General features: G+C 46.1%; 1 protein-coding gene across 1 annotated transcript; it reads right to left on the reverse strand.

Moving 5' to 3' along the window:
- Positions 1-9,599: 9,599 nt before the first annotated feature.
- On the reverse strand, positions 9,600-22,655 carry si:ch1073-184j22.1 (erythroferrone). Its single transcript, XM_053330553.1, has 8 exons — positions 22,185-22,655; positions 18,580-18,699; positions 17,646-17,760; positions 13,246-13,373; positions 12,989-13,100; positions 10,164-10,245; positions 9,957-10,035; positions 9,600-9,799 (listed from the first exon to the last, which is right to left on the reverse strand). Exons 1-8 carry the CDS (start codon positions 22,377-22,379, stop codon positions 9,701-9,703), a joined length of 930 nt encoding a protein of 309 aa, XP_053186528.1. The 5' UTR covers positions 22,380-22,655; the 3' UTR covers positions 9,600-9,700.
- Between the last annotated feature and the right edge of the window lie 2,065 nt (positions 22,656-24,720).

Here is a 24,720-nt window from a genome sequence, read left to right on the forward strand (position 1 = left end):
TTTATAAATGGTTGTAAATGAGTTATTAATTAGATTGTAAACTCTTCATAAAGCTTTAATTAACATTTATAAATGAGTTAAATCATAATGTCCCATACATCAGTGCATCAGGTCACTACTCTTCCCCATCATCTCATCATGAGCATTAATTAATATGAGTTATAGATATTTATAACTGCTAACAGGAAGGCTTGGTTTAAAGTATAATACACTTAATGATTAATGAGTTACTGATATTAACATTTAGCATTTTATAGATGAAACACAATCACTATCAAAGTATATAAATGTTATTAACTCATTAATAAATGCTGATGTCTTTTACACACTTTACAATAAAGATCCTTTTAGTGCTGAAATAGTTTTTAACTCATTAATAAATAAATAAATAAATAAATGCTCAGAAACATGGAGAGACAGAAAGGAACCAAAGATGCTGATACAGATAATCATGGATCACTATAAGCAGCGGCTCACTGAGTTATAATAAAAGCTTATTAATGATTTATAAAGTGTTTATAACCTAATTAACCAGCTGGTTATAACCCGTTTATATAATATAATATTATAAATCTTTATAAGGAGAGACTCGCTGAACACTGAACGTACTGAGCACTGATCCTTTAACTCTACATCATGTTGTATCATCACTGTGAGTCTCTTTAATGAGCCCGAACCCACGAGTCCAATCTACGGAGGCACATTGCATTCACTGGATTTAAAGAAATTAGACACCTTTTATTAATAATTACGAGATCTTTTCTCTCCTCTCTTTCTCTGCTCCTCTCCCCTCTCTCTCTCTCTCTCTCTCTCTCTCTCTCTCTCTGCTCCTCTCTCTGCTCCTCTCTCTCTCTGCTCCTCTCTCTCTCTCTCTCTCTCTCTGTCTCTCTCTCTCTCTCTCTCTCTCTCTGCTCCTCTCTCTGCTCCTCTCTCTCTGCTCCTCTCTCTCTGCTCCTCTCTCTCTCTCTCTCTGCTCCTCTCTCTCTCTCTCTCTCTCTGCTCCTCTCTCTCTCTCTCTCTCTCTCTGTCTCTCTCTCTCTCTCTCTCTCTCTGCTCCTCTCTCTGCTCCTCTCTCTCTGCTCCTCTCTCTCTGCTCCTCTCTCTCTGCTCCTCTCTCTCTGCTCCTCTCTCTCTGCTCTCCTCTCTCTCTGCTCCTCTCTCTGCTCCTCTCTCTCTGCTCCTCTCTCTGTGCTCTGCTCCTCTCTCTCTGCTCTCCTCTCTCTGCTCCTCTCTCTCTGCTCCTCTCTCTGTGCTCTGCTCCTCTCTCTCTGCTCTCCTCTCTCTGCTCCTCTCTCTCTGCTCCTCTCTCTGCTCCTCGGGAGAGAGGAGAGCAAACACAGAGATGAGTGACAGGAGGAAAACAAGCAGCATTTGGATGCATTTCAGTAGCTGTGAAACACAAAGGCAGAATATAATGTTATTTATTTATGATTATTTTTACTCTACAGGTCATCTTTGTTTTATTTGTCCAGATTTCACTTTTTATTAAAGCAACCGACGGATAAAAACAATCAGTTAATTAATCAAGCATCAGTTTGGGTGATAATCAGTCGACCCCCACTGTGCAGTAACACCTAACGTGGCATCTTCTTCTTATCTCGTAATTATGAGATCTTCTCTGAGATCAGGTGTCTAAATGTTTTTTATCCAGTGAATGCAACGCGCTTCTGTTCAAATCAGACGGCAGCTTTTAAAATCATAGTATTCACCCAATGAAACTGTATTTTATATTTTTATACATTTTATAATGTGAGCCACGTGAATATGAATAATTAACCTCTGCTGTTCTTCATCATTACTGACTGAGATTCATTTTAATGTTTCCTGGAGACGTCTGTACAGTCAACATGAAACTAAACATGTATAATAAGAATATTCTTTTAAAGGGATTTTTGTGTAAGTTAGAAATAAAACTGTGTTCATGTTTTTCACTTCCTGTTAAAACTGACCCGAACGAGCAGAGCGTTGAATGTGATGTTGATCTTTGTTGGTTTCTTGTATGATGTAGTTTTTGATTTGAGGGTTAGAGGGGGTGATTGAGGGGATCATTTTCAGATCTGATCTCAAACACTGCAGCAGAAACGCTCAGAACTGAAAACACTAAAAGTTAATTATATGTTAATGATATGTTAATTATTTCTGTTGTTTTATCTCACAGAACAGGGAGCGTCTGAGATCAAACATGTTAACGACTGTAATCCTGATTTTATGCTGCACACTTTCATCTCCACCTGTTGCCTTTAATAGCTGCTAATACTCATTAAAATGTTCTTTTATACTTTTTAAAATCTTTATTTTGCTGTTTTTAATGTTTCATGTGAAGCTCTGAATAAAACACACACAGAACCAAGAACTCAGAGTCTGGATCTATTATTAGTTCTACTGCATCTTCTCTCTGTAAGAAGAGACTTCAGGCTGAGCCAAGCCGAGCGCCATCTTGTATTTTACAGGTTAGGGGTCTTCTCCACCAGGTGGGTTAGGGTTAGGGTCTTCTCCACCAGGTGGGTTAGGGTCTTCTCCACCAAGTGGGTTAGGGTCTTCTCCACCAGGTGGGTTAAGGTTAGGGTCTTCTCCACCAGGTGGGTTAGGGTTAGGGTCTTCTCCACCAGGTGGGTTAGGGTTAGGGTCTTCTCCACCTGGTGGGTTAGGGTCTTCTCCACCAGGTGGGTTAGGGTTAGGGTCTTCTCCACCAGGTGGGTTAGGGTCTTCATCACCAGGTGGATTAGGGTCTTCTCCACCAGGTGGGTTAGGGCCTTCTCCACCAGGTGGGTAAGGGTTAGGGTCTTCTCCACCAGGTGGGTTAGGGTTAGGGTCTTCTCCACCAGGTGGTTTAGGGTTAGGGTCTTCTCCACCAGGGTCTTCTCCACCAGGTGGGTTAGGGTTAGGGCCTTCTCCACCAGGTGGGTTAGGGTTAGGGTTAGGGTCTTCTCCACCAGGTGGGTTAGGGTTAGGGTCTTCATCACCAGGTGGGTTAGGGTCTTCTCCACCAGGTGGGTTAGGGTCTTCTCCACCAGGTGGGTTAGGGTCTTCTCCACCAGGTGGGTTAAGGTTAGGGTCTTCATCACCAGGTGGGTTAGGGTCTTCTCCACCAGGTGGGTTAAGGTTAGGGTCTTCATCACCAGGTGGGTTAGGGTCTTCTCCACCAGGTGGGTTAGGGTTAGGGTCTTCTCCACCAGGTGGGTTAGGGTTAGGGTTGGGGGGGGGGGGGGGGGGGGGGGGGGGTTACCTCCATCTAGACCAGAGGTGTCAAACTCATTTTCATTCAAGGGCCAAATACAGACCAATTTGATTTCATGTGGGCCGGATCATTAAAAAGATGGAGGGAAGGAAGGAAGGAAGGAAAGAAAGACAGGACAGATCGAAGGAAGGAAAAAAGAAAGGAAATAAGGAGGGTAGGGAGGAAGGACAGATGGAAGGAAAGGAACAAAGAAAGGAAATAAGGAGGGTAGGGAGGAAGGACAGATGGAAGGAAAGGAACAAAGAAAGGAAATAAGGAAGGTAGGGAGGAAGGACAGATGGAAGGAAGGAAAAGAACACAGGAAGGAAAGTGGGCCTTCTCTCCTTCCTTCTTTCCTTCCACCTGTCCTTCCTTCCTTCTTTTGTCTTCTTTTCCTTCCTACCTTCTTTCCTTCCTTCCTTCGTTTCCTTCCTGTCTTCTTTCCCTTCCTTCCTTCTTTCCTTCCACCTGTCCTTCCTTCCTTCCTTCCTTCCTTCCTTCTTTTTAATGATCCGGCCCAGATGAGATTAAATTGGGCTGTTTGTGGCCCTTGATTGAAGATGAGTTTGACACCTCTGACATAAATGATGCAGAACCAAAGACACCAAACACATGAAACAGAGAAAAGCTGCTTATTGAGTCAACACAGCAGAAAAGCTCCCGACCTGGACCTGTTGTTATACTTTTATTTTTTTATTATATATATTTTATTGCAAATTACAAACGAACAAACACAGGAAGTCTCACTAATCCAGTCTGGGTTGGGTTGAGCTCATCAGACAGAAATGAAACTGCTAGGACTCCTCGGCCACCAGGGGGCGTCGTACTTTCATGTATCAGTGGCACTGCAGCCTCGGCCCATAGCAAGCAACAGGAAGTGATGTAACAGGAAGTTGCTTTGTTTACCTCCGCCACAATAAGAGCTCTGGTGTCATGGCAACGGAAAAATGCTCCGAAGTTATTAAGTTAGTTATAGTTGTTTCTCCTTTGAGTGGAAATATAAGTGAACATGTTACAGATCGTTATTATTATTATGTATATTGAGTAACTTTGGCACGTTTGAGGCAGAATAACGGAGGATTTAACCGGTTCAGTTTTAACCGGTTTTAAGACACCATTCAACATCAGAGTCAAAGCAGTCTGAGCCGAGAGAGAGAGGACTAAACAGGTATGTGGTTTAAACACTTGGTTGTAATCTTTTACAATAATATAAAAAGATGAACAGATTTTTCATCACCTTCCTTTTTCCTCTTTTTACTTTACATTTTGATCTTTCATTTGCACTCTTTTAATGATTTTAAAGCTAATTTATTATTTTATGCTGCAATCATTTTATTTAAGTCTTTCTATTTTTCTGTACTTTGTTTTTATTATGGGGGGGGGGGTTAATTGTATGTTTTAAGTTTCTCAAATTACATGTTTTTCTGTTTTATGTAAAGCACATTGAATTGCCATTGTGTATGAAATGCGCTATATAAATAAAACTGCCTTGCCTTGCCTTTCATCTCCCGGTGCTCTCTGTTATTTTCCTGCTCTTGATTTGAAATGTTTCTGCTTTTCTTATTATTGCCCTCTGCACCTCTTCATTTGTTTTTACTTCTTCCTCTTATTAATTTCTCCTGGCTGATCAATGAAGTGTCTCAGTGGTGTTGCTTATTTCAGGGGAGCGTACCTATGTTCCCCGGGTCCTATGTTCCCCGATCGCGGCTAACTCGGTTGCTAGCTCAGTGGCTAACTCCGCTGTTAGCTCGGCGGCTAACTCTGCTGTTAGCTTGGCGGCTAACTCGGCTGCTAGCTCAGCGGCTAACTCCGCTGTTAGCTCGGCGGCTAATTCGGCTGCTAGCTCGGCGGCTAACTCGGTTGCTAGCTCGGCGGCTAACTCATCTGCTTACTCGGCGGCTAACTCGGCGGCTAACACAGCTAACTGGCTAACTGTAGACAGGATCATCCCTATGTTCCCCGGTCACATACAAAGCGGGGAACATAGGAACTAGGGAACATAGGGATGATCCCGCTTATTTCAGCTAGCTAAGCTAAGCTAGTTAAACTAAGCTAAAAAAACAACCAGAAAACGTACAGCTAGCGTTAGGCCTATGTAAATCTGTTCATCTTTTTGAACTGTTCTTGTTTGTGTTCTTGTTTGAATGCAGCAGTTTTAAGGCCACAGTCAAATTAAATATGAAAGTACAGGAAGTTGGTCAGATTGGATGTTCGACGGCGTTTTCTTGTTTTTGTCGTCTGTATTTAAATCTTCTGATCTGAAGACGTGACATTGGCCGAATCAGGAGCGACTTTACGCTGCGTTGCTTTCACCTCGGGAGCTGGAAGTCGTACTCGGGAACGGACCGGGTTAGCCGTAGATGGTACTCAAGAACGGACCGGGTTAGCCGTAGATAGAACTCGGGAACGGACCGGGTTAGCCGTAGATGGTACTCGGGAACGGACCGGGTTAGCCGTAGATAGTACTCGGGAATGGACCGGGGTTAGCCGTAGAGAGTACTCGGGAACGGACCGGGTTAGCCGTAGATAGTACTCGGGAATGGACCGGGGTTAGCCGTAGAGAGTACTCGGGAACGGACCGGGTTAGCCGTAGATAGTACTCGGGAATGGACCGGGGTTAGCCGTAGAGAGTATTCGGGAACGGACCGGGGTTAGCCGTGGAGAGTACTCGGGAACGGACCGGGTTAGCCGTGGATAGTACTCGGGAACGGACCGGGTTAGCCGTGGATAGTACTCGGGAACGGACCGGGTTAGCCGTAGACAGTACTCGGGAACGGACCGGGTTAGCCGTAGATAGTACTCGAGAACGGACCGGGTTAGCCGCAGATAGTACTCGGGAATGGACCGGATTAGCCGTGGATAGTACTCGGGAACGGACCGGGTTAGCCGTGGATAGTACTCGGGTAACGGACCGGGTTAGCCGTAGATGGTACTCGGGGAACGGACCGGGTTAGCCATAGACAGTACTCGGGGAACGGACCGGGTTAGCCGTATAGTACTCGGGAACGGACCGGGTTAGCCGTAGATGGTACTCGGGAATGGACCGGATTAGCCGTGGATAGTACTCGGGAACGGACCGGGTTAGCCGTGGATAGTACTCGGGTAACGGACCGGGTTAGCCGTAGATGGTACTCGGGGAACGGACCGGGTTAGCCATAGACAGTACTCGGGGAACGGACCGGGTTAGCCGTATAGTACTCGGGAACGGACCGGGTTAGCCGTAGATGGTACTCGGGAATGGACCGGGGTTAGCCGTAGATAGTACTCGGGAACGGACCGGGTTAGCCGTAGATGGTACTCGGGAATGGACCGGGGTTAGCCGTGGATAGTACTCGGGAACGGACCGGGTTAGTCGTAGATAGTACTCGGGTAACGGACCGGGTTAGCCGTAGATAGTACTCGGGAACGGACCGGGTTAGCCGTAAAAAGTACTCGGGAACGGACCGGGTTAGCCGTAGTTAGTACTCGGGAACGGACCGGATTAGCCGTAGATAGTACTCGAGAACGGACCGGATTAGCCGTAGATAGTACTCGAGAACGGACCGGGTTAGCCGTAGATAGAAACACATGTAGCTGTATGTTCCTCCCACAAACATCAGAGCAGCGTGTCCACAGGGTTCGGGTTAGTAGGACTGGGTTTAGGCAGAACATCTCGGGTTTGAGGTTGGACCTGGTTTCCTTCAGAGGGAGATCTAAGGGTGAGGGTAGTTAGTCTGGTTCTTACTGAGGATGTCTGGCGGCCTGTTCTTGTTTCAGGTGTCTGTATTTTAACCTAATGATCGGATCAGTCAGTCGTTTCCATTCTGTTCCTGTAGACGAGGTGAGACATAAGTTCTCTGGAGAAGACGAACCTCTGTCAGGAGTTGTGGAAAAATGAGTCCGATGCTTGTTCAGACAAGTCAATCATAAACGAGAAGAAGGATTTATTATCTGGATCTGACTAAAAATACATCAGCTGGGAAACACACAGACGTTCATGATGTTTCAACCAGAATCAGAGATGCAAGAACTCACTGCAGCACAAGCACAGCAGAGTTATAGATTTCAGTTTGTACAACTTTTATTCATACACAAGAACATGAGTGTGTGTGTGTGTGTGTGTGTATGTGTGTGTGTGTGTGTGTGTGTGAGAGTGTGTGTGTGTATGTGTGTGTGTGTGTGTGTGTGTATGTGTGTGTATGTGAATGCGAGTGTGTGTGTGTGTGTGTAATGATCCATGCTGTCAGCAGAGCATCATGCAGTCCTCATTATTCTGTCGACACGCCTTGTACGGTAACTCAGCCTCTGTGTGTGTGTGTGTGTGTATGTGTGTGTGTGTGTGTGTATGTGTGTATGTGTGTGTGTGTGTGTGTGTGTGTGTGGCGTGGCGTGGGGCCAAGCTTAAGGCGCCACTTTATGAGTATGATGATCTCATGTCGACCCACTGCAAACACTGTGTGTATTCAGCTGCCTGTGTGTGTGTCTGTGTGTGTGTGTGTGTGTGTGTGTGTGTGTGTGTGTGTGTGTGTGTGTGTGTGTGTGTGTTTGGCATGTTTTTGAAGGAGCTGTTGTGTAAAAGAGAAAGTTTGTAAGTGTTTCTCAGAGAGCTGAACATGGTGTTTGTGCTCTGCTGCAGGTTTAAAGGAGCAGTCCGTGTGGTTTGATCTCAGCTGACTGCACGATGAACTGCTGACAAGACGCAGCATGTACATCAGACCTGGAAGCAGACTCATATTGTAACAGTATCGACTCCTTATTTGTTACATTACTCATTACAACAAAAAAGTAATCTGATTACTCTGACACAGTATTTTGTACCTCCAGCATTAAGACCCATGAATATCCTGCAGGATTAAAGTCTGTCTGTAACTTTAACTTCAGTTTATTGTTTATCGTCCGGCTTATAAATGAATCTGAGACGCTGACAGAGTAGAAAGTTTTTATTATTCAAATTATTCACAACTTGTTTATCACATCCAGAGAATAAATATTAATATTATAATAAAGTAAATAAAAAGAATCTCTGTACAGAAAAAAAACACGCTGCTTCTGTTCAGCTGATATTTAACAATGTTTTTATCTTTAAAGGTTGATTTGCTGCTGAAAACTGAATATTGGTTAAAAAAGCTGGCTGGAAGGTGAAGAGCGGCGGCTGCAGTTCCTCTGATGGCCACCAGGTGAAGAGCAGCAGCCACCAGGTAAAGAGCAGCGGCTGCAGTTCCTCTGACGGCCACCAGGTGAAGAGCAGCGGCTGCAGTTCCTCTGACGGCCACCAGGTGAAGAGCGGCGGCTGCAGTTCCTCTGACGGCCACCAGGTGAAGAGCAGCGGCTGCAGTTCCTCTGATGCCCACCAGGTGAAGAGCAGCGGCTGCAGTTCCTCTGACGGCCACCAGGTGATGCTACAGGCACACTGCACTGAGTATAACGACAAAATCCTCAGGAATCTAGACTGAGTCCAGCTCTGAGGAGGATTGATGAGTCTCTGATGGTTTGAAAGGTTTCTGCTACATGAAGAACATATTAATGTTTGAACAGGTTTCATACAGAGTTACAGTTCTTCTTCAGCTCTGTATCAGACAGATGAAATGATGATGGAGTTACATGAAGTCAGAGGAGCAGTTATCATAATTCATCCTACAGAGAAGATGAAAGCAGCGTAACCATAGAAACCAACGTCAGCATCATGAAGTCTCAGCAGTCAGGTTTAAACATCATGACGATCATTTAACATCTGAACCAACGAACGAGGTGAAAAGCTTCAGACTCTCTTTGTGTTTTCATGTCTCTGACTCTCTCTCTTCTACGGTGGCCTAGAAACACTTTTACTAAGATTAACACACATTTACACATGATATGATCTTCACAGGAAGGGAAAGTACCAAAATACAGGAAGTGACAGGAAGTGATAAAGTTTCCTCAGCTGTTAAATAAACCAGAAACATTTAGTTTAGTTTCTTTCACAACTCGTTTCTCACTGACTCTACAGCTCCACCCGGTGGTGGAATTTATACAACACTCAACTCATCAATGAACCAACTGCTGCTCACTTTTCCCGTGTTTGGTTCGTTCTCTTAGTGTTTCACATCTTCATCTTTTCTTTTCTAAAATGTAAATGTGTCTCAAGCTTGTAAAAGTGTTTCACACGTTGTACTTCCTGGCCACCGTAGGTTTCATACCTGCTCACAGTAATCAGAGACTCTTCACTTCATTTAACAGCTTCTGACAAGCAGCTGCAGAGTTCATGGATCCAACCTGGACCAGAGTCATGTGATCAGATCCCAGGAAGCGTAAAGGTCACCTGACTCCGCCTCTTCCTGTCGGCTGAAGCGAGCTCAGTAAAAACTACATGAAGCAGCAGGAAGTCGTCCATCTCCAGTCAGTAGCATCTGATCCTGAGTCCAGACAAACAGCAGCTTCCTGTAGATGATGTCATACAGGTGCTGCACCGTGAGACCTGGATGATGTCACTCGTTCCCATGGAGACGGCTGCTGTGATGAAGCTGCTCAGACGCCCAACAGGATCCCTGAAAACAGAGAATCCTGCAGAACGCTGACGGCCGAGCCGGTCGCATTATCTACAAACACCGACACGTACTCTCCAACCTGCACATATACACACACACACACACGCACACACACACACACACACACACACACACACACACACACACACACACACACACACACACACACGTATACAGTTAAATATTTAGATTGTCTTTTTTCCAGGTGTTGATTCAGCAGTGTAACAGTAACGTACCTGTAGATAAAGAGTTCCTGTCAGTAAGATGCTGAATGTTCCTCCTGCAGCTGCTACGCCCATCACCGACTCTACGGAGCTAACACACACACACACACACACACACACACACACATACAGAGACACACACGCACACATCAATTAATCAATCTGCTGATTATTGATTATTTATTGATCGGCTCTGTGTGATCAGGAGGAAATACTCACAGGTTGCTCTGACAGAGAGACTCGATGCAGATCGCTGCTCTGACGCTGTCTCTGAGACGAACCTGGACCCTGTCACCTGACTCTGAGACACACACACACACACACAGAGACACACACACACACAAACACACACACACACACACACACACAGTATGAGCGGTTCAGTAATAATTACAGACGTCCTCGTTTCTTTTACACAGATGTTGATGGTGATGATGAAAGTGGCTGTGGAACATACTGAACCCCTAATGTCTCCAGCTCTGTGTTAACACAAACTGGTGCTCATCTGTCGTGGTTAGGGAAGAGTTGTGTAACTCCGATATTGAACTGCTGGCTATTTCCCTTCGCCCGTCCCACCTACCACGGGGGTCTCCACCCCAAAGACGCTGAGCATGTCACGAACACTCTCAACAGGTTGGAATCAGTTCCTCCAGATGCTCCCAAACTCCTTCCTGGGTGATCTTAACCACTGATCACTTGACAAATGCTATGTCTCTAGTCCTAACACATACAGAGCCCCCCCCCCCCCCCAGGCTCTGCAGACCATAATAGCATTTTGCTTGCTCCGGCTTATCTACCTGTAGTAAAGAGGTCAGACAAAATAACTACAAACATCAAACAATGGACTCCAGACAGTATGGACAGACTACAGGGCTGGAGTTGTTTCCTGTCCTCTAGCAACATTACAATGTTCCCTAACCCTAACCCCGGGTCACTAAAGAACTAAAACATGTAGTCAATAAGGAAAAAAGGATTTTCTTGACTGGCTCGGAGGAGGAAAAGAAGGAGGTCAAGCGAGAGGTCAAGCGCCATTAAAGAGGCCAAGCTTGACTATAAGAACAAAGTGGAGGTCTCCTTTTCCCAGGGGAGCCTCCGCTCTGCCTGGCAGGGCCTGAAGAACATGGCAGCAGTGAACTACATCCAGTCGTAAACCCATCCAGGTTGATGGCTGCAACATCCCTACCCAACGACCTCAACTCTTTCTTTTCAAGATTCAAAAAGGACAATAGCTCAGAGCTAAAGACCATCACCTCCACACTCCATCCTGATGACTCAACTTTCACCTTCAGCAGGGAAGAGGGGGTGAGAGCCCTCAAGAGGACCAAATCCAACACTGCAACTCGACCTGACCTCTGTGGGCGGACCCTAAAGCACTGTGCTGAGCAGCTGGGGGAGGTATTCCAGCAGCTGTTCCAGACCTCCATGAACTGCAGCACAGTGCCCCACGGTCCCCAAGAAGGGCCCCATGGTCCCCAAGAAGGGCCCCACCGAGGTACGAAATGACCTGATGCCGGTGGCCCTGACCTCCTTGGTGATGACCGCCAGGCTCCTGTTTGCGGACTTCTCTTCTGCATTCAACACCATGCAGCCACACATCCTTGCAGAGAAGTTAATAACCCGGTTCAGCATGTGGATCACTGACTTTTTAACCAACCGGTCACAGAGGGAGCTTGTTAATGGCTCCTACTCTGACATCCTCCACACCTCCACCGGCTCTACATCCTCCACACCTCCACCGGCTCCCTGCAGGGCTGCGTCCCATCGCCTCCGCTGTACATCCTCCACACCGATGACTGCAGGTCCAACCAGCCAAACTGTCACCTGGTCCTACTATCTCTGCTCTCTGCCCTAAACCCTCACCACAGCTCTGTTCTTCAGGACTTTATCACCTGGTGTGAGGGTCAGTGTCTCCAGCTGAACTCAACCAAGACTAAAGAGGTGATTGTGACGTTCTAAAGCAAGCAGAGACAACTGGCAGAGGCCATCACTAGTATGGAGGTGGTGGAGGAGTACAGCACAAGTTTTGACAGGCTTCTGAGGTTTTCCACAAACACTGAGGAGACCCTGCCACCAGAGACGATATCTGCTCAGGAAGCTGAGATCGTTTGGAGTGAATAAAGACCTCCTGACCTTTTAACGCTCCTTCATCGAGAGCGTCCTGACATTCTCATTCATCTCCTGGTTTTATTCCATCAGCAGGATCGGACACGTTTACTTAGCATCACCAAAGTCTGCTCTGAAATCATTGGACCCTGTTGGAGCTCTGTCTGCTTTCTGTGACCAACAAACACTCTGCACTGCTCACAGGATCCTACACGACTCCTCACACACTCTACTCTCAGTGTTTGAGTGGCTCCCATCAGGCTGCAGGGTTCCACGCTGCAGAACACAAAGCAGGAACCACCTTTGTGTTCTGCAGGGTTCCACGCTGCAGCAGAACGCAAAGCAGGAACCACCTTTGTGTTCTGCAGGGGTCCACGCTGCAGCAGAACGCAAAGCAGGAACCACCTTTGTGTTCTGCAGGGTTCCATGCTGCCGAACACAAAGCAGGAACCACCTTTGTGTTCTGCAGGGTTCCACGCTGCAGCAGAACACAAAGCAGGAACCACCTTTGTGTTCTGCAGGGTTCCACGCTGCAGCAGAACACAAAGCAGGAACCACCTTTGTGTTCTGCAGGGTTCCACGCTGCCGAACACAAAGCAGGAACCACCTTTGTGTTCTGCAGGGTTCCACGCTGCCGAACACAAAGCAGGAACCACCTTTGTGTTCTGCAGGGTTCCACGCTGCCGAACACAAAGCAGGAACCACCTTTGTGTTCTGCAGGGTTCCACGCTGCAGCAGAACGCAAAGCAGGAACCACCTTTGTGTTCTGCAGGGTTCCACGCTGCAGCAGAACGCAAAGCAGGAACCACCTTTGTGTTCTGCAGGGTTCCACGCTGCAGCAGAACGCAAAGCAGGAACCACCTTTGTGTTCTGCAGCTGCCTTTTAAATGGCCCCTCGGGGACAAATAAAGTGTTTTGGGGGGGGGGGGGGGTTGACTCACCTATCAGCAGGCTGGCGGTCAGCTGGTAGAAACCGGTCACGGCTGCTGTGTATCGGCCGGTGCTGACGTTAAAACTCTGACCTCTCTGGAGGCTCTGCTCTGCGTCTGAGGGCTGCAGGTCAAAGGTCACAGGGTTAGTGTGTGTGTTACTGTGTGTGTGTGTTACTGTGTGTGTGTGTGTGTGTGTGTGTGTGTGTGTGTGTGTGTGTGTGTGTGTGTGTGTTACTGTGTGTGTGTGTGTTACTGTGTGTGTGTACCTTGCTGAAGGGCTGCAGCTCCAGCAGGCTGCGTCTGGGGATGGTGACGGGCTGCAGGAGGCGACTGAGGAAGGAGGTGGAGACACGAGGAGGACGATCACACAGCAAACACACTCCTCCTGCCACGTCTGAGAGGAAGAGGAGGAGGAGGAGGAAGAGGAGAGGAAGAGGAGGTGAGGAGGAGAAGGAGAGGGAGGAGGAGGAGAGGGAGGAGGAGGAGGAGAAGGAGAGGAAGAGAGGGAGGAGGAGGAGGAGAAGGAGGAAGAGGAGGAGAGGGAGAGGATGAGGAGGAGGAGAGGGAGGAAGAGGAGGAGAGGGAGGAGGAGGAGGAGAAGGAGGAAGAGGAGGAGAAGGAGGAGGTAAGGAGGGTGGGAGAAGAAATAAGATTCACTAATTGTTTGTACAAAGTTTTTTTCTAGAATGATTTCATCTAAGCTGTGTGTGTGTTGGCAGCTGCCTGCTCATTACACACACACAGTAACACACACACACACACACAGTAACACACACACACACCGTAACACACACAGTAACACACACACACACACAGTAACACACACACACAGTAACACACACACACACTGCGGTCAGACGTCTGAGCTCATCAGTTACACAAACAGACATATTTGCCATGAATTCTGGGTAAATTTGGTCTGAACATGAAAACTGAACTCCAGCTTCGTTCTGTTCAGTTTATTTAAACTCAGATTATTAATATTAATATTCTCCTTATTATAAATCTCCTCATTTATCTTCTCCTGGTCCTTAATGCAGCGCCTCACTTCAGCTTCTGTCTGAAACAGGCCGTTTTAGCTCCTGTCTCTTTAACAATCGCCATAGCAACCACCTTAACGACCACCTTGGCAATCACCTTGGCAATAACCTTGGCAATCACCTTAACAACCTCCTTAACAACCACCATAGCAACCACCTTAACGACCACCTTAACAACCACCATAGCAACCACCTTAACAACTACCATAGCAACCACCTTAACGACCACCATAGAAAGCACCTTAGCGACCACCTTAACCACCACCATAGCAACCACCTTAGCGACCACCTTAACAATCACCGTAGCAACCACCTTAACAACCACCATAGAAACCACCTTAGCAACCACCTTAACAACCACCATAGCAACCACCTTAACGACTACCTTGGCAATCACCATAGGAACCACCATAGCAACCACCTTAACAACCACCATAGCAACCACCTTAACAACCACCTTAACAACCACCTTAACAACCACCATAGCAACCACCTTAACGACCACCATAGCAACCACCTTAACGACCACCTTGGCAATCACCCTAGCAACCACCCTAACAACCACCTTGGCAACCACTGTAGCAACCACGCTAACAGCAGTGAACGTTCTGGTTCATGGAGTCGTTTTCAGAGAAAAAACTGTAGAAAAAAAAAAAAAAAAAAGCCAAAATGACGTCTTCAAATATTCAGACTGTAGAAAATATTCACATTTAAGAAGCTGGAATCAGAGAGTTTGGCCTTTTTTCTTATTGATGACTCAAAATGATCATTCGATTATTTGAACATTCAGCCACGTGCGTCACTGCTGTACGCAAATACATCGCCATGGTTACGTTAATATGATGATGTGATTCAGAGCGGTTTTATGTTCAGGACCAAAAGAAAGAATCTGTGTGTGTTGGTGGAAACAGTCGTGACGGAGAAGCAACCTGGTGGAGAAAAACTGGCAAAATGCATGAACGAACAAATTCATACAACACACACACACACACACACACACACACACACACACACACACACACACACACACACACACACACACAGAAAGTAACAAAGACACACCATCAGTCAGCAGGAATGTCAGGAATCCTGCAGCTGAGCCAAGTCACATCCACGCTCCACAAAATTACACCTATTAAGGACTCAGACAGCCTGCCTCCACACACACACACACACACACACACACACACACACACACACACACACACACACACTGAGCTGTATTTATATAACCTACATACAGAAAACACTGAGCAAAAGTGTAAAATTAAAGTGTAAATGATGTGAACTGAGACAGAGTCCGGTCTGTGTGGTGAGGGTGAGCTGTGAGAGCTGGTTGGTTAGGGTTAGCTGTGAGAGCTGGTTGGTTAGGGTTAGCTGTGAGAGCTGGTTGGTTAGGGTTAGGGTTAGCTGTGAGAGCAGGTTGGTTAGGGTTAGCTGTGAGAGCTGGTTGGTTAGGGTTAGCTGTGAGAGCTGGTTGGTTAGGGTTAGGGTGAGCTGTGAGAGCTGGTTGGTTAGGGTTAGGGTTAGCTGTGAGAGCTGGTTGGTTAGGGTTAGCTGTGAGAGCTGGTTGGTTAGGGTTAGGGGTTAGGGTTAGCTGTGAGAGCTGGTTGGTTAGGGTTAGCTGTGAGAGCTGGTTGGTTAGGGTTAGGGTTAGCTGTGAGAGCTGGTTGGTTAGGGTTAGCTGTGAGAGCTGGTTGGTTAGGGTTAGGGTTAGCTGTGAGAGCTGGTTGGTTAGGGTTAGCTGTGAGAGCTGGTTGGTTAGGGTGAGCTGTGAGAGCTGGTTGGTTAGGGTTAGCTGTGAGAGCTGGTTGGTTAGGGTTAGCTGTGAGAGCTGGTTGGTTAGGGTTAGGGTGAGCTGTGAGAGCTGTGAGAGCTGGTTGGTTAGGGTTAGCTGTGAGAGCTGGTTGGTTAGGGTTAGCTGTGAGAGCTGGTTGGTTAGGGTTAGGGTTAGCTGTGAGAGCTGTGAGAGCTGGTTGGTTAGGGTTAGGGTTAGCTGTGAGAGCTGGTTGGTTAGGGTTAGGGTGAGCTGTGAGAGCTGGTTGGTTAGGGTTAGGGTTAGCTGTGAGAGCTGGTTGGTTAGGGTTAGGGTTAGCTGTGAGAGCTGGTTGGTTAGGGTTAGGGTGAGCTGTGAGAGCTGGTTGGTTAGGGTGAGCTGTGAGAGCTGGTTGGTTAGGGTTAGGGTTAGCTGTGAGAGCTGGTTGGTTAGGGTTAGGGTTAGGGTTAGCTGTGAGAGCTGGTTGGTTAGGGTTATTTGTGAGAGCTGGTTGGTTAGGGTGAGCTGTGAGAGCTGGTTGGTTAGGGTTAGCTGTGAGAGCTGGTTGGTTAGGGTTAGCTGTGAGAGCTGGTTGGTTAGGGTTAGGGTTAGGGTTAGCTGTGAGAGCTGGTTGGTTAGGGTTAGCTGTGAGAGCTGGTTGGTTAGGGTTAGCTGTGAGAGCTGGTTGGTTAGGGTTAGGGTGAGCTGTGAGAGCTGGTTGGTTAGGGTTAGGGTTAGCTGTGAGAGCTGGTTGGTGAGGGTTAGCTGTGAGAGCTGGTTGGTTAGGGTTAGGGTTAGCTGTGAGAGCTGGTTGGTTAGGGTTAGGGTTAGCTGTGAGAGCTGGTTGGTGAGGGTTAGGGTTAGGGTGAGCTGTGAGAGCTGGTTGGTGAGGGTTAGCTGTGAGAGCTGGTTGGTTAGGGTTAGGGTTAGCTGTGAGAGCTGGTTGGTTAGGGTTAGGGTGAGCTGTGAGAGCTGGTTGGTGAGGGTTAGCTGTGAGAGCTGGTTGGTTAGGGTTAGGGTTAGCTGTGAGAGCTGGTTGGTTAGGGTTAGGGTGAGCTGTGAGAGCTGGTTGGTTAGGGTTAGGGTGAGCTGTGAGAGCTGTGAGAGCAGGTTGTTCTCAGGCAGAACTTCTCTGATTATCCGGTGACGCTCGGTTCTTTAAAGGTTTCATCATTTTTTCCATCTTCAGTGAAAACAAACAGGATGTCTGTCTGATGCTTTCTCACCTCTCTGTAAACCCTCACATGTTTCATCAGGACTCAGTTAGCTTAGCACACTGTGAGTCTACGTACTCAGGTACTTTACTGTAGTACTGTTAGAGGTACTAGTACTTTACTGTAGTACAGTTTGAGGTACTAGTACTTTACTGTAGTACAGTCAGAGGTACTAGTACTTTACTGTAGTACAGTTAGAGGTACTAGTACTTTACTGTAGTACAGTAAACCTTTATACAGTACATTTATCTGCTGACCCTTTGGAGGGGCCCCACCCCTAGGTTGGGAACCACTGGACTAAACTAGCTCACTAATAATATATCACTACTTTTACTGTAATACTGCATACTACATCACTATAATACTGCAGTACTTTTACTATAATACTGCATACTACATCACTATAATACTGCAGTACTTTTACTGTAATACTGCATACTACATCACTATAATACTGCAGTACTTTTACTGTAATACTGCATACTACATCACTATAATACTGCAGTACTTTTACTGTAATACTGCATACTACATCACTATAATACTGCAGTACTTTTACTGTAATACTACATACTACATCACTATAATACTGCAGTACTTTTACTGTAATACTTGAACCTTTACTAATGAATCCGGCCTCATCATGTTGGTCTCACCTCTCAGTTTCTGCTGCAGCTCCTGGATGAGTTCCTGCTGTTGGGGCAGGAGCGGGGCCGGGGGGCCCGGAGGTCCCTGGGGTCCTGGAGGGCCTGGAGGGCCTGGGAGACCGTGCTGCAGAGACAGACTCAGAGTTAGAGATCCATATTGTGATCTTTGTACGGAGGCCCCCTGGGTTCACATGAACAAAGTGTTTTCTCTACCTTATGACCCCAGCGGGCTTCTGTACCTTTGGCTGCCATTGACGTCTATAGACATCAATCTGATTACAACCGTTCACTGCCATTGACGTCAATTATGTTTTTCTCTCTTTCTTTTGGTACCTTCGGTGTTTACATAGTCATAGAACACAATATTCTGTGGGTCTTGAAAGATCGGTCAAAATGCTGGCAGTATGGGGCTCTGCTCTGAAAATGGCTGGCAGCCAATGAGTTAATCGGTTATTCTCTTAATTCATCGATTAGTTGGTTTAGTCTTTAAAATGTTAGAAAATGTTTCCCAAAGTCTGAGCTGATGTCCTCAAATGTCTCAAAGATATTCAGTTTACTGTCACAGAGACAAAGAAACCTGGAAATTATCACATTTAAGTCTTAGATGATCTGATTTTAGTTAATAGGTGATTAAACTGACTAACTTTAATGAACTATTTGTTGCAGCTCCATCATAAGTTTCTATCTAAAGTGACCCTAACCCTCTGAGTCCTGATGATAGACCACCAACATAAAGGAGACGTCTGTAATCATCTGTGTTTTCAGCAGTGGATGAATAAACATCGGTGCTGCAGTGAAGGACCATCGCCCAGTGCAGCGATGTGTGTTTAATGGTCTTTAGACACAGAGCAATAACACACGTCACATTATCTGTTAGTAGATCACTTTGATGATTTCATATTTGAGACGTGGTACAAATTAACTATATGTGTTGGCTTTGTACCTTGGAGGTTCTCTTGGACCCTCCTTTGGTTTTCCGGTTGTCGCCTTTGTTGGAGTTTCTCCTGAAGATCAACCAGGAGCTGAGCGGAGACACTCTGGACAGATCCGAGGACATCGAATCCTGGAGGACGCAGAGCACAGCAGAGGACAGAGGAGGTTTAATGTTTCATCTGTTTCATGTTGGACTCGCTGAGTTCTGGTTCCATCGGTGCTCAGATGTAGTTCAGTCACAGTTTAAAGGTGCAGTGTGTAGAAATTGAGTATATTACATACATTATATATGGCATTTTAATGTTGCAAGCCTTTTTGTCCCTTCTACTCCCCCGTAGACGGCTCCTCTAGCTGTAGCGCTATGCTTTGAAGTGGCCTCCTGCAGTAAACCTACCGCGCTGATGGAAAGTAAGAGAGCTACTGGACTTTTGAACGGCTTGTTTAACTTTAAAACACTTCCAGACGCTTCAGTTGACAAGTCAAAAGTAAAATGCAACCTGTGTCAAACGGAGTTTAACTACCACCGGAGTACGTGGAGTTTGAGTTAGCACCTCCACGCTAAACACCCAGGTGCAGCCAAGCCAGCCTCAGCTCCACCAAAGGACCATTTTGGAGTGTGGGAGTCGCAGCAGAGCCGTGATTGATTCCCAGTTAAGACACTCTGGTAAGAAATGCTTTACATTATGGGCTTAAAACTGCCTTCAAATGGAAAATAACAGGATTTTAAACATGCAATTCAAAACGTGATTAATCACGATTAACTATGGAAACTCTGAGATTAATCTCGATTAAAGAAATAAATCGTTTGATAGCCCTAATATATATATATATATATATATATTAAAAAATGGTTGCGTTTTTTCATTACCTCAGAATGAGCACAAGTTTCAAGGCCGCCGTAATTCTTCTGCACGTTTGGAAAGTCGGGGCTTTTTAGTTGACTGCAATCTACAACCTCACCACTAGATGGCACTAAATCCCACACACTGTTCCTTTAAGCTGAACTTACATGAACCCAAATGTTTCCTACAAGTTTCAAACACATCGTTTTAACAAAGGTAACCGTCTGCTTCGTTGCTGTTGTCACCAGAAGCTGAAAATGACGTTTATTCAGTTTTTAAGCCACATTTTTGGATCGTGGTCGCGTTGAATGATGAAAGATTTTAGTCTCGATCTTCAGTTATTAGAGAGCGTCACAGAAACTCAAGTTTTTTAACATGAAACTGATCAGAGGTCTGTTTGTTCTGGAGATGAAGAATAAAAACACTCTACAGTCTGTTACTCTACAGTCTGTTACTCTACAATCTGTTACAGTCTGTTACTCTACAGCCTGTTACTCTACAGTCTGTTACTCTACAGCCTGTTACTCTACAGCCTGTTACTCTACAGTCTGTTACTCTACAGCCTGTTACTCTACAGCCTGTTACTCTACAGTCTGTTACTCTACAGCCTGTTACTCTACAGCCTGTTACTCTACAGCCTGTTACTCTACAGCCTGTTACTCTACGGCCTGTTACTCTACAGTCTGTTACTCTACAGCCTGTTACTCTACAGCCTGTTACTCTACAGCCTGTTACTCTACAGTCTGTTACTCTACAGTCTGTTACTCTACACGTCTGTTACTCTACAGCCTGTTACTCTACAGTCTGTTACTCTACAGTCTGTTACTCTACAGCCTGTTACTCTACAGCCTGTTACTCTACAGCCTGTTACTCTACAGTCTGTTACTCTACAGTCTGTTACTCTACAGTCTGTTACTCTACACGTCTGTTACTCTACAGCCTGTTACTCTACAGTCTGTTACTCTACAGTCTGTTACTCTACAGTCTGTTACTCTACAGTCTGTTACTCTACAGCCTGTTACTCTACAGCCTGTTACTCTACAGTCTGTTACTCTACAGCCTGTTACTCTACAGCCTGTTACTCTACAGTCTGTTACTCTACAGTCTGTTACTCTACAGTCTGTTACTCTACAGTCTGTTACTCTACAGCCTGTTACTCTACAGTCTGTTACTCTACAGTCTGTCAGCACATTTTCTTACTGACCTGATTTATTTCTATTTCGTGTTCAGCTGTGGAAACTTATTCAGACTCGTTCTGGTGTTAGTTTCTGTTTCAGTGGAATTGTTGTAAATACGAGACGCTTCGCTTCATGTGATGACGTCTTCATCGTCCTGCTGCTCTGCTGTGTTTAACTGTCTACCGGTTCTACACAGCTCTGCACGGTTCTGCACGGTTCTACCCAGCTCTGCACGGTTCTACCCAGCTCTGCACGGTTCTACCCAGCTCTGCACGGTTCTACCCAGCTCTACCCAGCTCTGCACGGTTCTACCCAGCTCTACACGGTTCTACCCAGCTCTACACGGTTCTACCCGGCTCTGCACGGTTCTACCCGGCTCTGCACGGTTCTACACAGCTCTGCACGGTTCTACACAGCTCTGCACGGTTCTACCCAGCTCTACACGGTTCTGCACGGTTCTACCCAGCTCTACACGGTTCTACCCAGCTCTACACGGTTCTACCCAGCTCTACACGGTTCTACCCAGCTCTACACGGTTCTGCACGGTTCTACCCAGCTCTACACGGTTCTACCCAGCTCTACCCAGCTCTGCACGGTTCTACCCAGCTCTACACGGTTCTACCCAGCTCTGCACAGGTCTGTACTGTTCTGCACGGCACTGTACGGTTCTGCAAGGTTCTACCCAGCTCTGCACGGCTCTGCACGGTTCTACACGGCTCTGCACGGTTCTACCCAGCTCTGCACGGTTCTACACGGCTCTGCACGGTTCTGCACGGTTCTACCCAGCTCTGCACGGTTCTACCCAGCTCTGCACGGTTCTGCACGGTTCTACCCAGCTCTGCACGGCACTGTACGGTTCTGTACAGCTCCGTCTTTGTTCTTCTACAACTCAGCTGTGTTCTCAGTGATGTTACTGAGCTCTGAGTGTGTTCAGGTCAGTTTTAGTTGCTGCTGAGGATCAAATGTTCCAGGTTAGTTGTTTACGATCATTAACAGCTGAGTGTTCCTTCATCAGTACTCGATCTGTCCTGTGATGGGAACCCGAACCCTCACAGCTCAAAGTCAAGCTTCTGTTTCTGATCACATGACCAGTTTCTCTCCTCTGATGTGAGTTTATCGAGCAGAGAGTTTATTTAACTGTTCAGTTTATTCTAATCTCTGAAAGTTCAGAGTTGGTCCATGCTGACTCTTTACAGTCAGGTTGTTGCTCAGGTTTCAGTTCTCAAACATAATCGGTTGTTTCTCAACACAAAAGAAGATCAAGACGCTAATTTATGAGCAAATTAACAACAATGAGTTCAGCCATTTCCGTCATTTGTTTCATATAATTTGAACCAAATATCCTAAAAATTAACTGTTAAATATCTGCAAACTACTCACAAAATGTGCCAGTAAATGTGTATGAGATGAGTTTATGATTATATTATAATCTAGCCATTATTGTTAGTATTGATTAATCATTTTGACTATGAGAGAATATTTATTAACTTATTGATGATTAATGTTGATCAGCTGATGAGACTGACTGTGTGTTAATCAGGAGGAAGTTCATGCTGATGTGTGAAAGCTGAGGAACATTTGTGGTTTTCTCTCACCATGATCTCGGTGCTGACGGCCTCGTCGTCCTCCAGGATCTCCTGACTCTCCTCGCTCTCTGCAGCGTCCACACTCACCGCCGCCGTCATCTTCATCATCATCATCATCACCACCAGTCCCAGGAGGAGAGGGAGCAGCAGCAGCCCTCCTGCCCCACCCGGAGAGCTCCTTCCCTGGGGGAACCTGGCCAGCATGCTGGGGGTGGGGGGGGTGGGTGGACGTGGAGCACGCAGGTCTGTCTCTATGGACTTCCCATGATGCACCTCAGTCAGTGTTCTCCTCTCAGATTAAATAAACTTGAGTGATGAAGTGTTAAAGTTTGCTGTAGATGTTCTTCCTCTCCTTTATGTCTCTTCTTCTCCTGCAGTCTCGCCGCGTCTCTTCTTCTTTTCTTCCTGTGTTCAGTCCAGCTGTCAGTGACTCAGAGCTGCCAGAGGATCAAACACTGAGCCAGTGTGTGAGGACTCTCTCTCTCTCTCTCTCTCTCTCTCTCTCTCTCTCTGGGTGGCTCGCTGCCTCCTCCTCCTCCTCTTTTTCCACCTCTTCCTCTCGTCTGTCCCTCAGCTCGGAGACTTCCCTCCTCTGTCCTCCACGCTGCCGATCACACTGTTTTCTTCTTCAGTTTGGACAACTCTGCTCTGCTGAGTCGTTTTTTATCTGCTTCCCTCCTCTCAGACTCCTCCTCCTCCTCCTCCTCCTCCTCCTCCTCCTCCTCCTCCTCCTCAGCTCCTCCTCCCTCTCCTTCTCTCTTTCTTCTCTCTATCTGTCTCTGTATCTGAAGCTGTCACTCCATCTGTCTTCAGTCTTTTCCTTAATGTCTCCACAGCGTCCGTCTGTCTCTGTCTTTGTTTTATCTCCTCTCCCATCGTTTGTCTTTCTTTGCCTGCAGACTTTGTTTTTCTCCTTCTTTCCACCCCCCCCCCTCCTCCCTCCCCCTCCCCCCCTCCCCCTCCCCCTCCTCCACCTCCCCCCCTCCCCCTTCCTCCGGCTCTGCAGGGTCCTAATGCTGCAGCTCAAACACTAACTGTTCTGTCAAACTGAAAGTAGTTTCTGTTACTGAGCTCTTCTGTGTTCAGCAGCTCTTTATGTTTTTTATATATTATATATTTATTTAAACTAAGGTAGAAATGCTGCCTGCAAGTCAAAAGTCAGGATTTCAACCTGCTGTGAAAGTATTCTGATACTTTACTGCAGTAAAAGTACTGCAGTATTATAGTGATGTAGTATGCAGTATTACAGTAAAAGTACTGCAGTATTATGAGTGATGTAGTATGCAGTATTACAGTAAAAGTACTGCAGTATTATAGTGATGTAGTATGCAGTATTACAGTAAAAGTACTGCAGTATTATAGTGATGTAGTATGCAGTATTACAGTAAAAGTACTGCAGTATTATAGTGATGTAGTATGCAGTATTACAGTAAAAGTACTTTATATACAGTTAGCTAGTTTAGTCCAGTGGTTCCCAACCTAGGGGTGGGGCCCCTCCAAAGGGTCAGCAGATAAATGTACTGTATAAAGGTTAACTATACTACAGTAAAGTACTAGTACCTCTAACTGTACTACAGTATAGTACTAGTACCTCTAACAGTACTACAGTATAGTACTAGTACCTCTAACAGTACTACAGTAAAGTACTAGTACCTCTAACTGTACTACAGTAAAGTACTAGTACCTCTAACAGTACTACAGTAAAGTACTAGTACCTCTAACAGTACTACAGTAAAGTACTAGTACCTCTAACTGTACTACAGTAAAGTACTAGTACCTCTAACAGTACTACAGTAAAGTACTAGTACCTCTAACTGTACTACAGTAAAGTACTAGTACCTCTAACAGTACTACAGTAAAGTACTAGTACCTCTAACAGTACTACAGTAAAGTACTAGTACCTCTAACTGTACTACAGTAAAGTACAAGTACAGCTGTGTATCTTTCTGGCGTTCAGTTTATTGTCTTTATTAAATATAATAAATATAAATATAATAAATATAATAATATAATATAATAATCTAATCAGTGAAATATGAAGCAGGTGTTGTGTTCAGATAAAAGTCGTTTCTCTGTCACACAGATTAGTTTCCAGCTAAGCTCGGCCGCCTCTCCTCTGACTTTAATCTCATATTAACAAGAAATTCACAGGAAACACAATCATGAAGTTACTAACCCTAACCCCCCACCCCCCTAACCCTAACCCCCCTAACCCTAACCCTAACCCCCCTAACCCCCCTAACCCCCCTAACCCTAACCCCCCTAACCCTAACCCCCCTAACCCTAACCCCCCTAACCCCCCTAACCCCCCTAACCCTAACCCCCCCTAACCCTAACCCTAACCCTACCCACCGAGCTATCACCTGTTACATCATTATTACCTCTTTATAATGAAGCTATGACCCATCATCACTGCTACTGAGCTGTTAACCCTTCACATGCTCAGACTCTACTCCAGTCATTATAAATGTTTCATTAAGACACAATCACTGTTTTATTGTCCAGGGAAACATTAAAAATGTTTTTATTTGGGTCAGAGGAGGAA

Source organism: Scomber japonicus, chromosome 12 (genome assembly GCF_027409825.1).
Source record: "Scomber japonicus isolate fScoJap1 chromosome 12, fScoJap1.pri, whole genome shotgun sequence".
Classification (NCBI taxonomy): domain Eukaryota; kingdom Metazoa; phylum Chordata; class Actinopteri; order Scombriformes; family Scombridae; genus Scomber; species Scomber japonicus.

Bases quoted from the DNA above. Each gene is read 5' to 3' on its own strand.
- si:ch1073-184j22.1 (XM_053330553.1), bottom strand. From the start codon at position 22,379: ATGCTGGCCAGGTTCCCCCAGGGAAGGAGCTCTCCGGGTGGGGCAGGA. The intron at 13,374-17,645 runs GTGAGACCAACA...TCTTCCTCTCAG, and splicing joins GCTGCAGCAGAAACTGAGAG to ACGTGGCAGGAGGAGTGTGT. The intron at 9,800-9,956 runs GTACGTTACTGT...GTATATGTGCAG, and splicing joins CAGGAACTCTTTATCTACAG to GTTGGAGAGTACGTGTCGGT.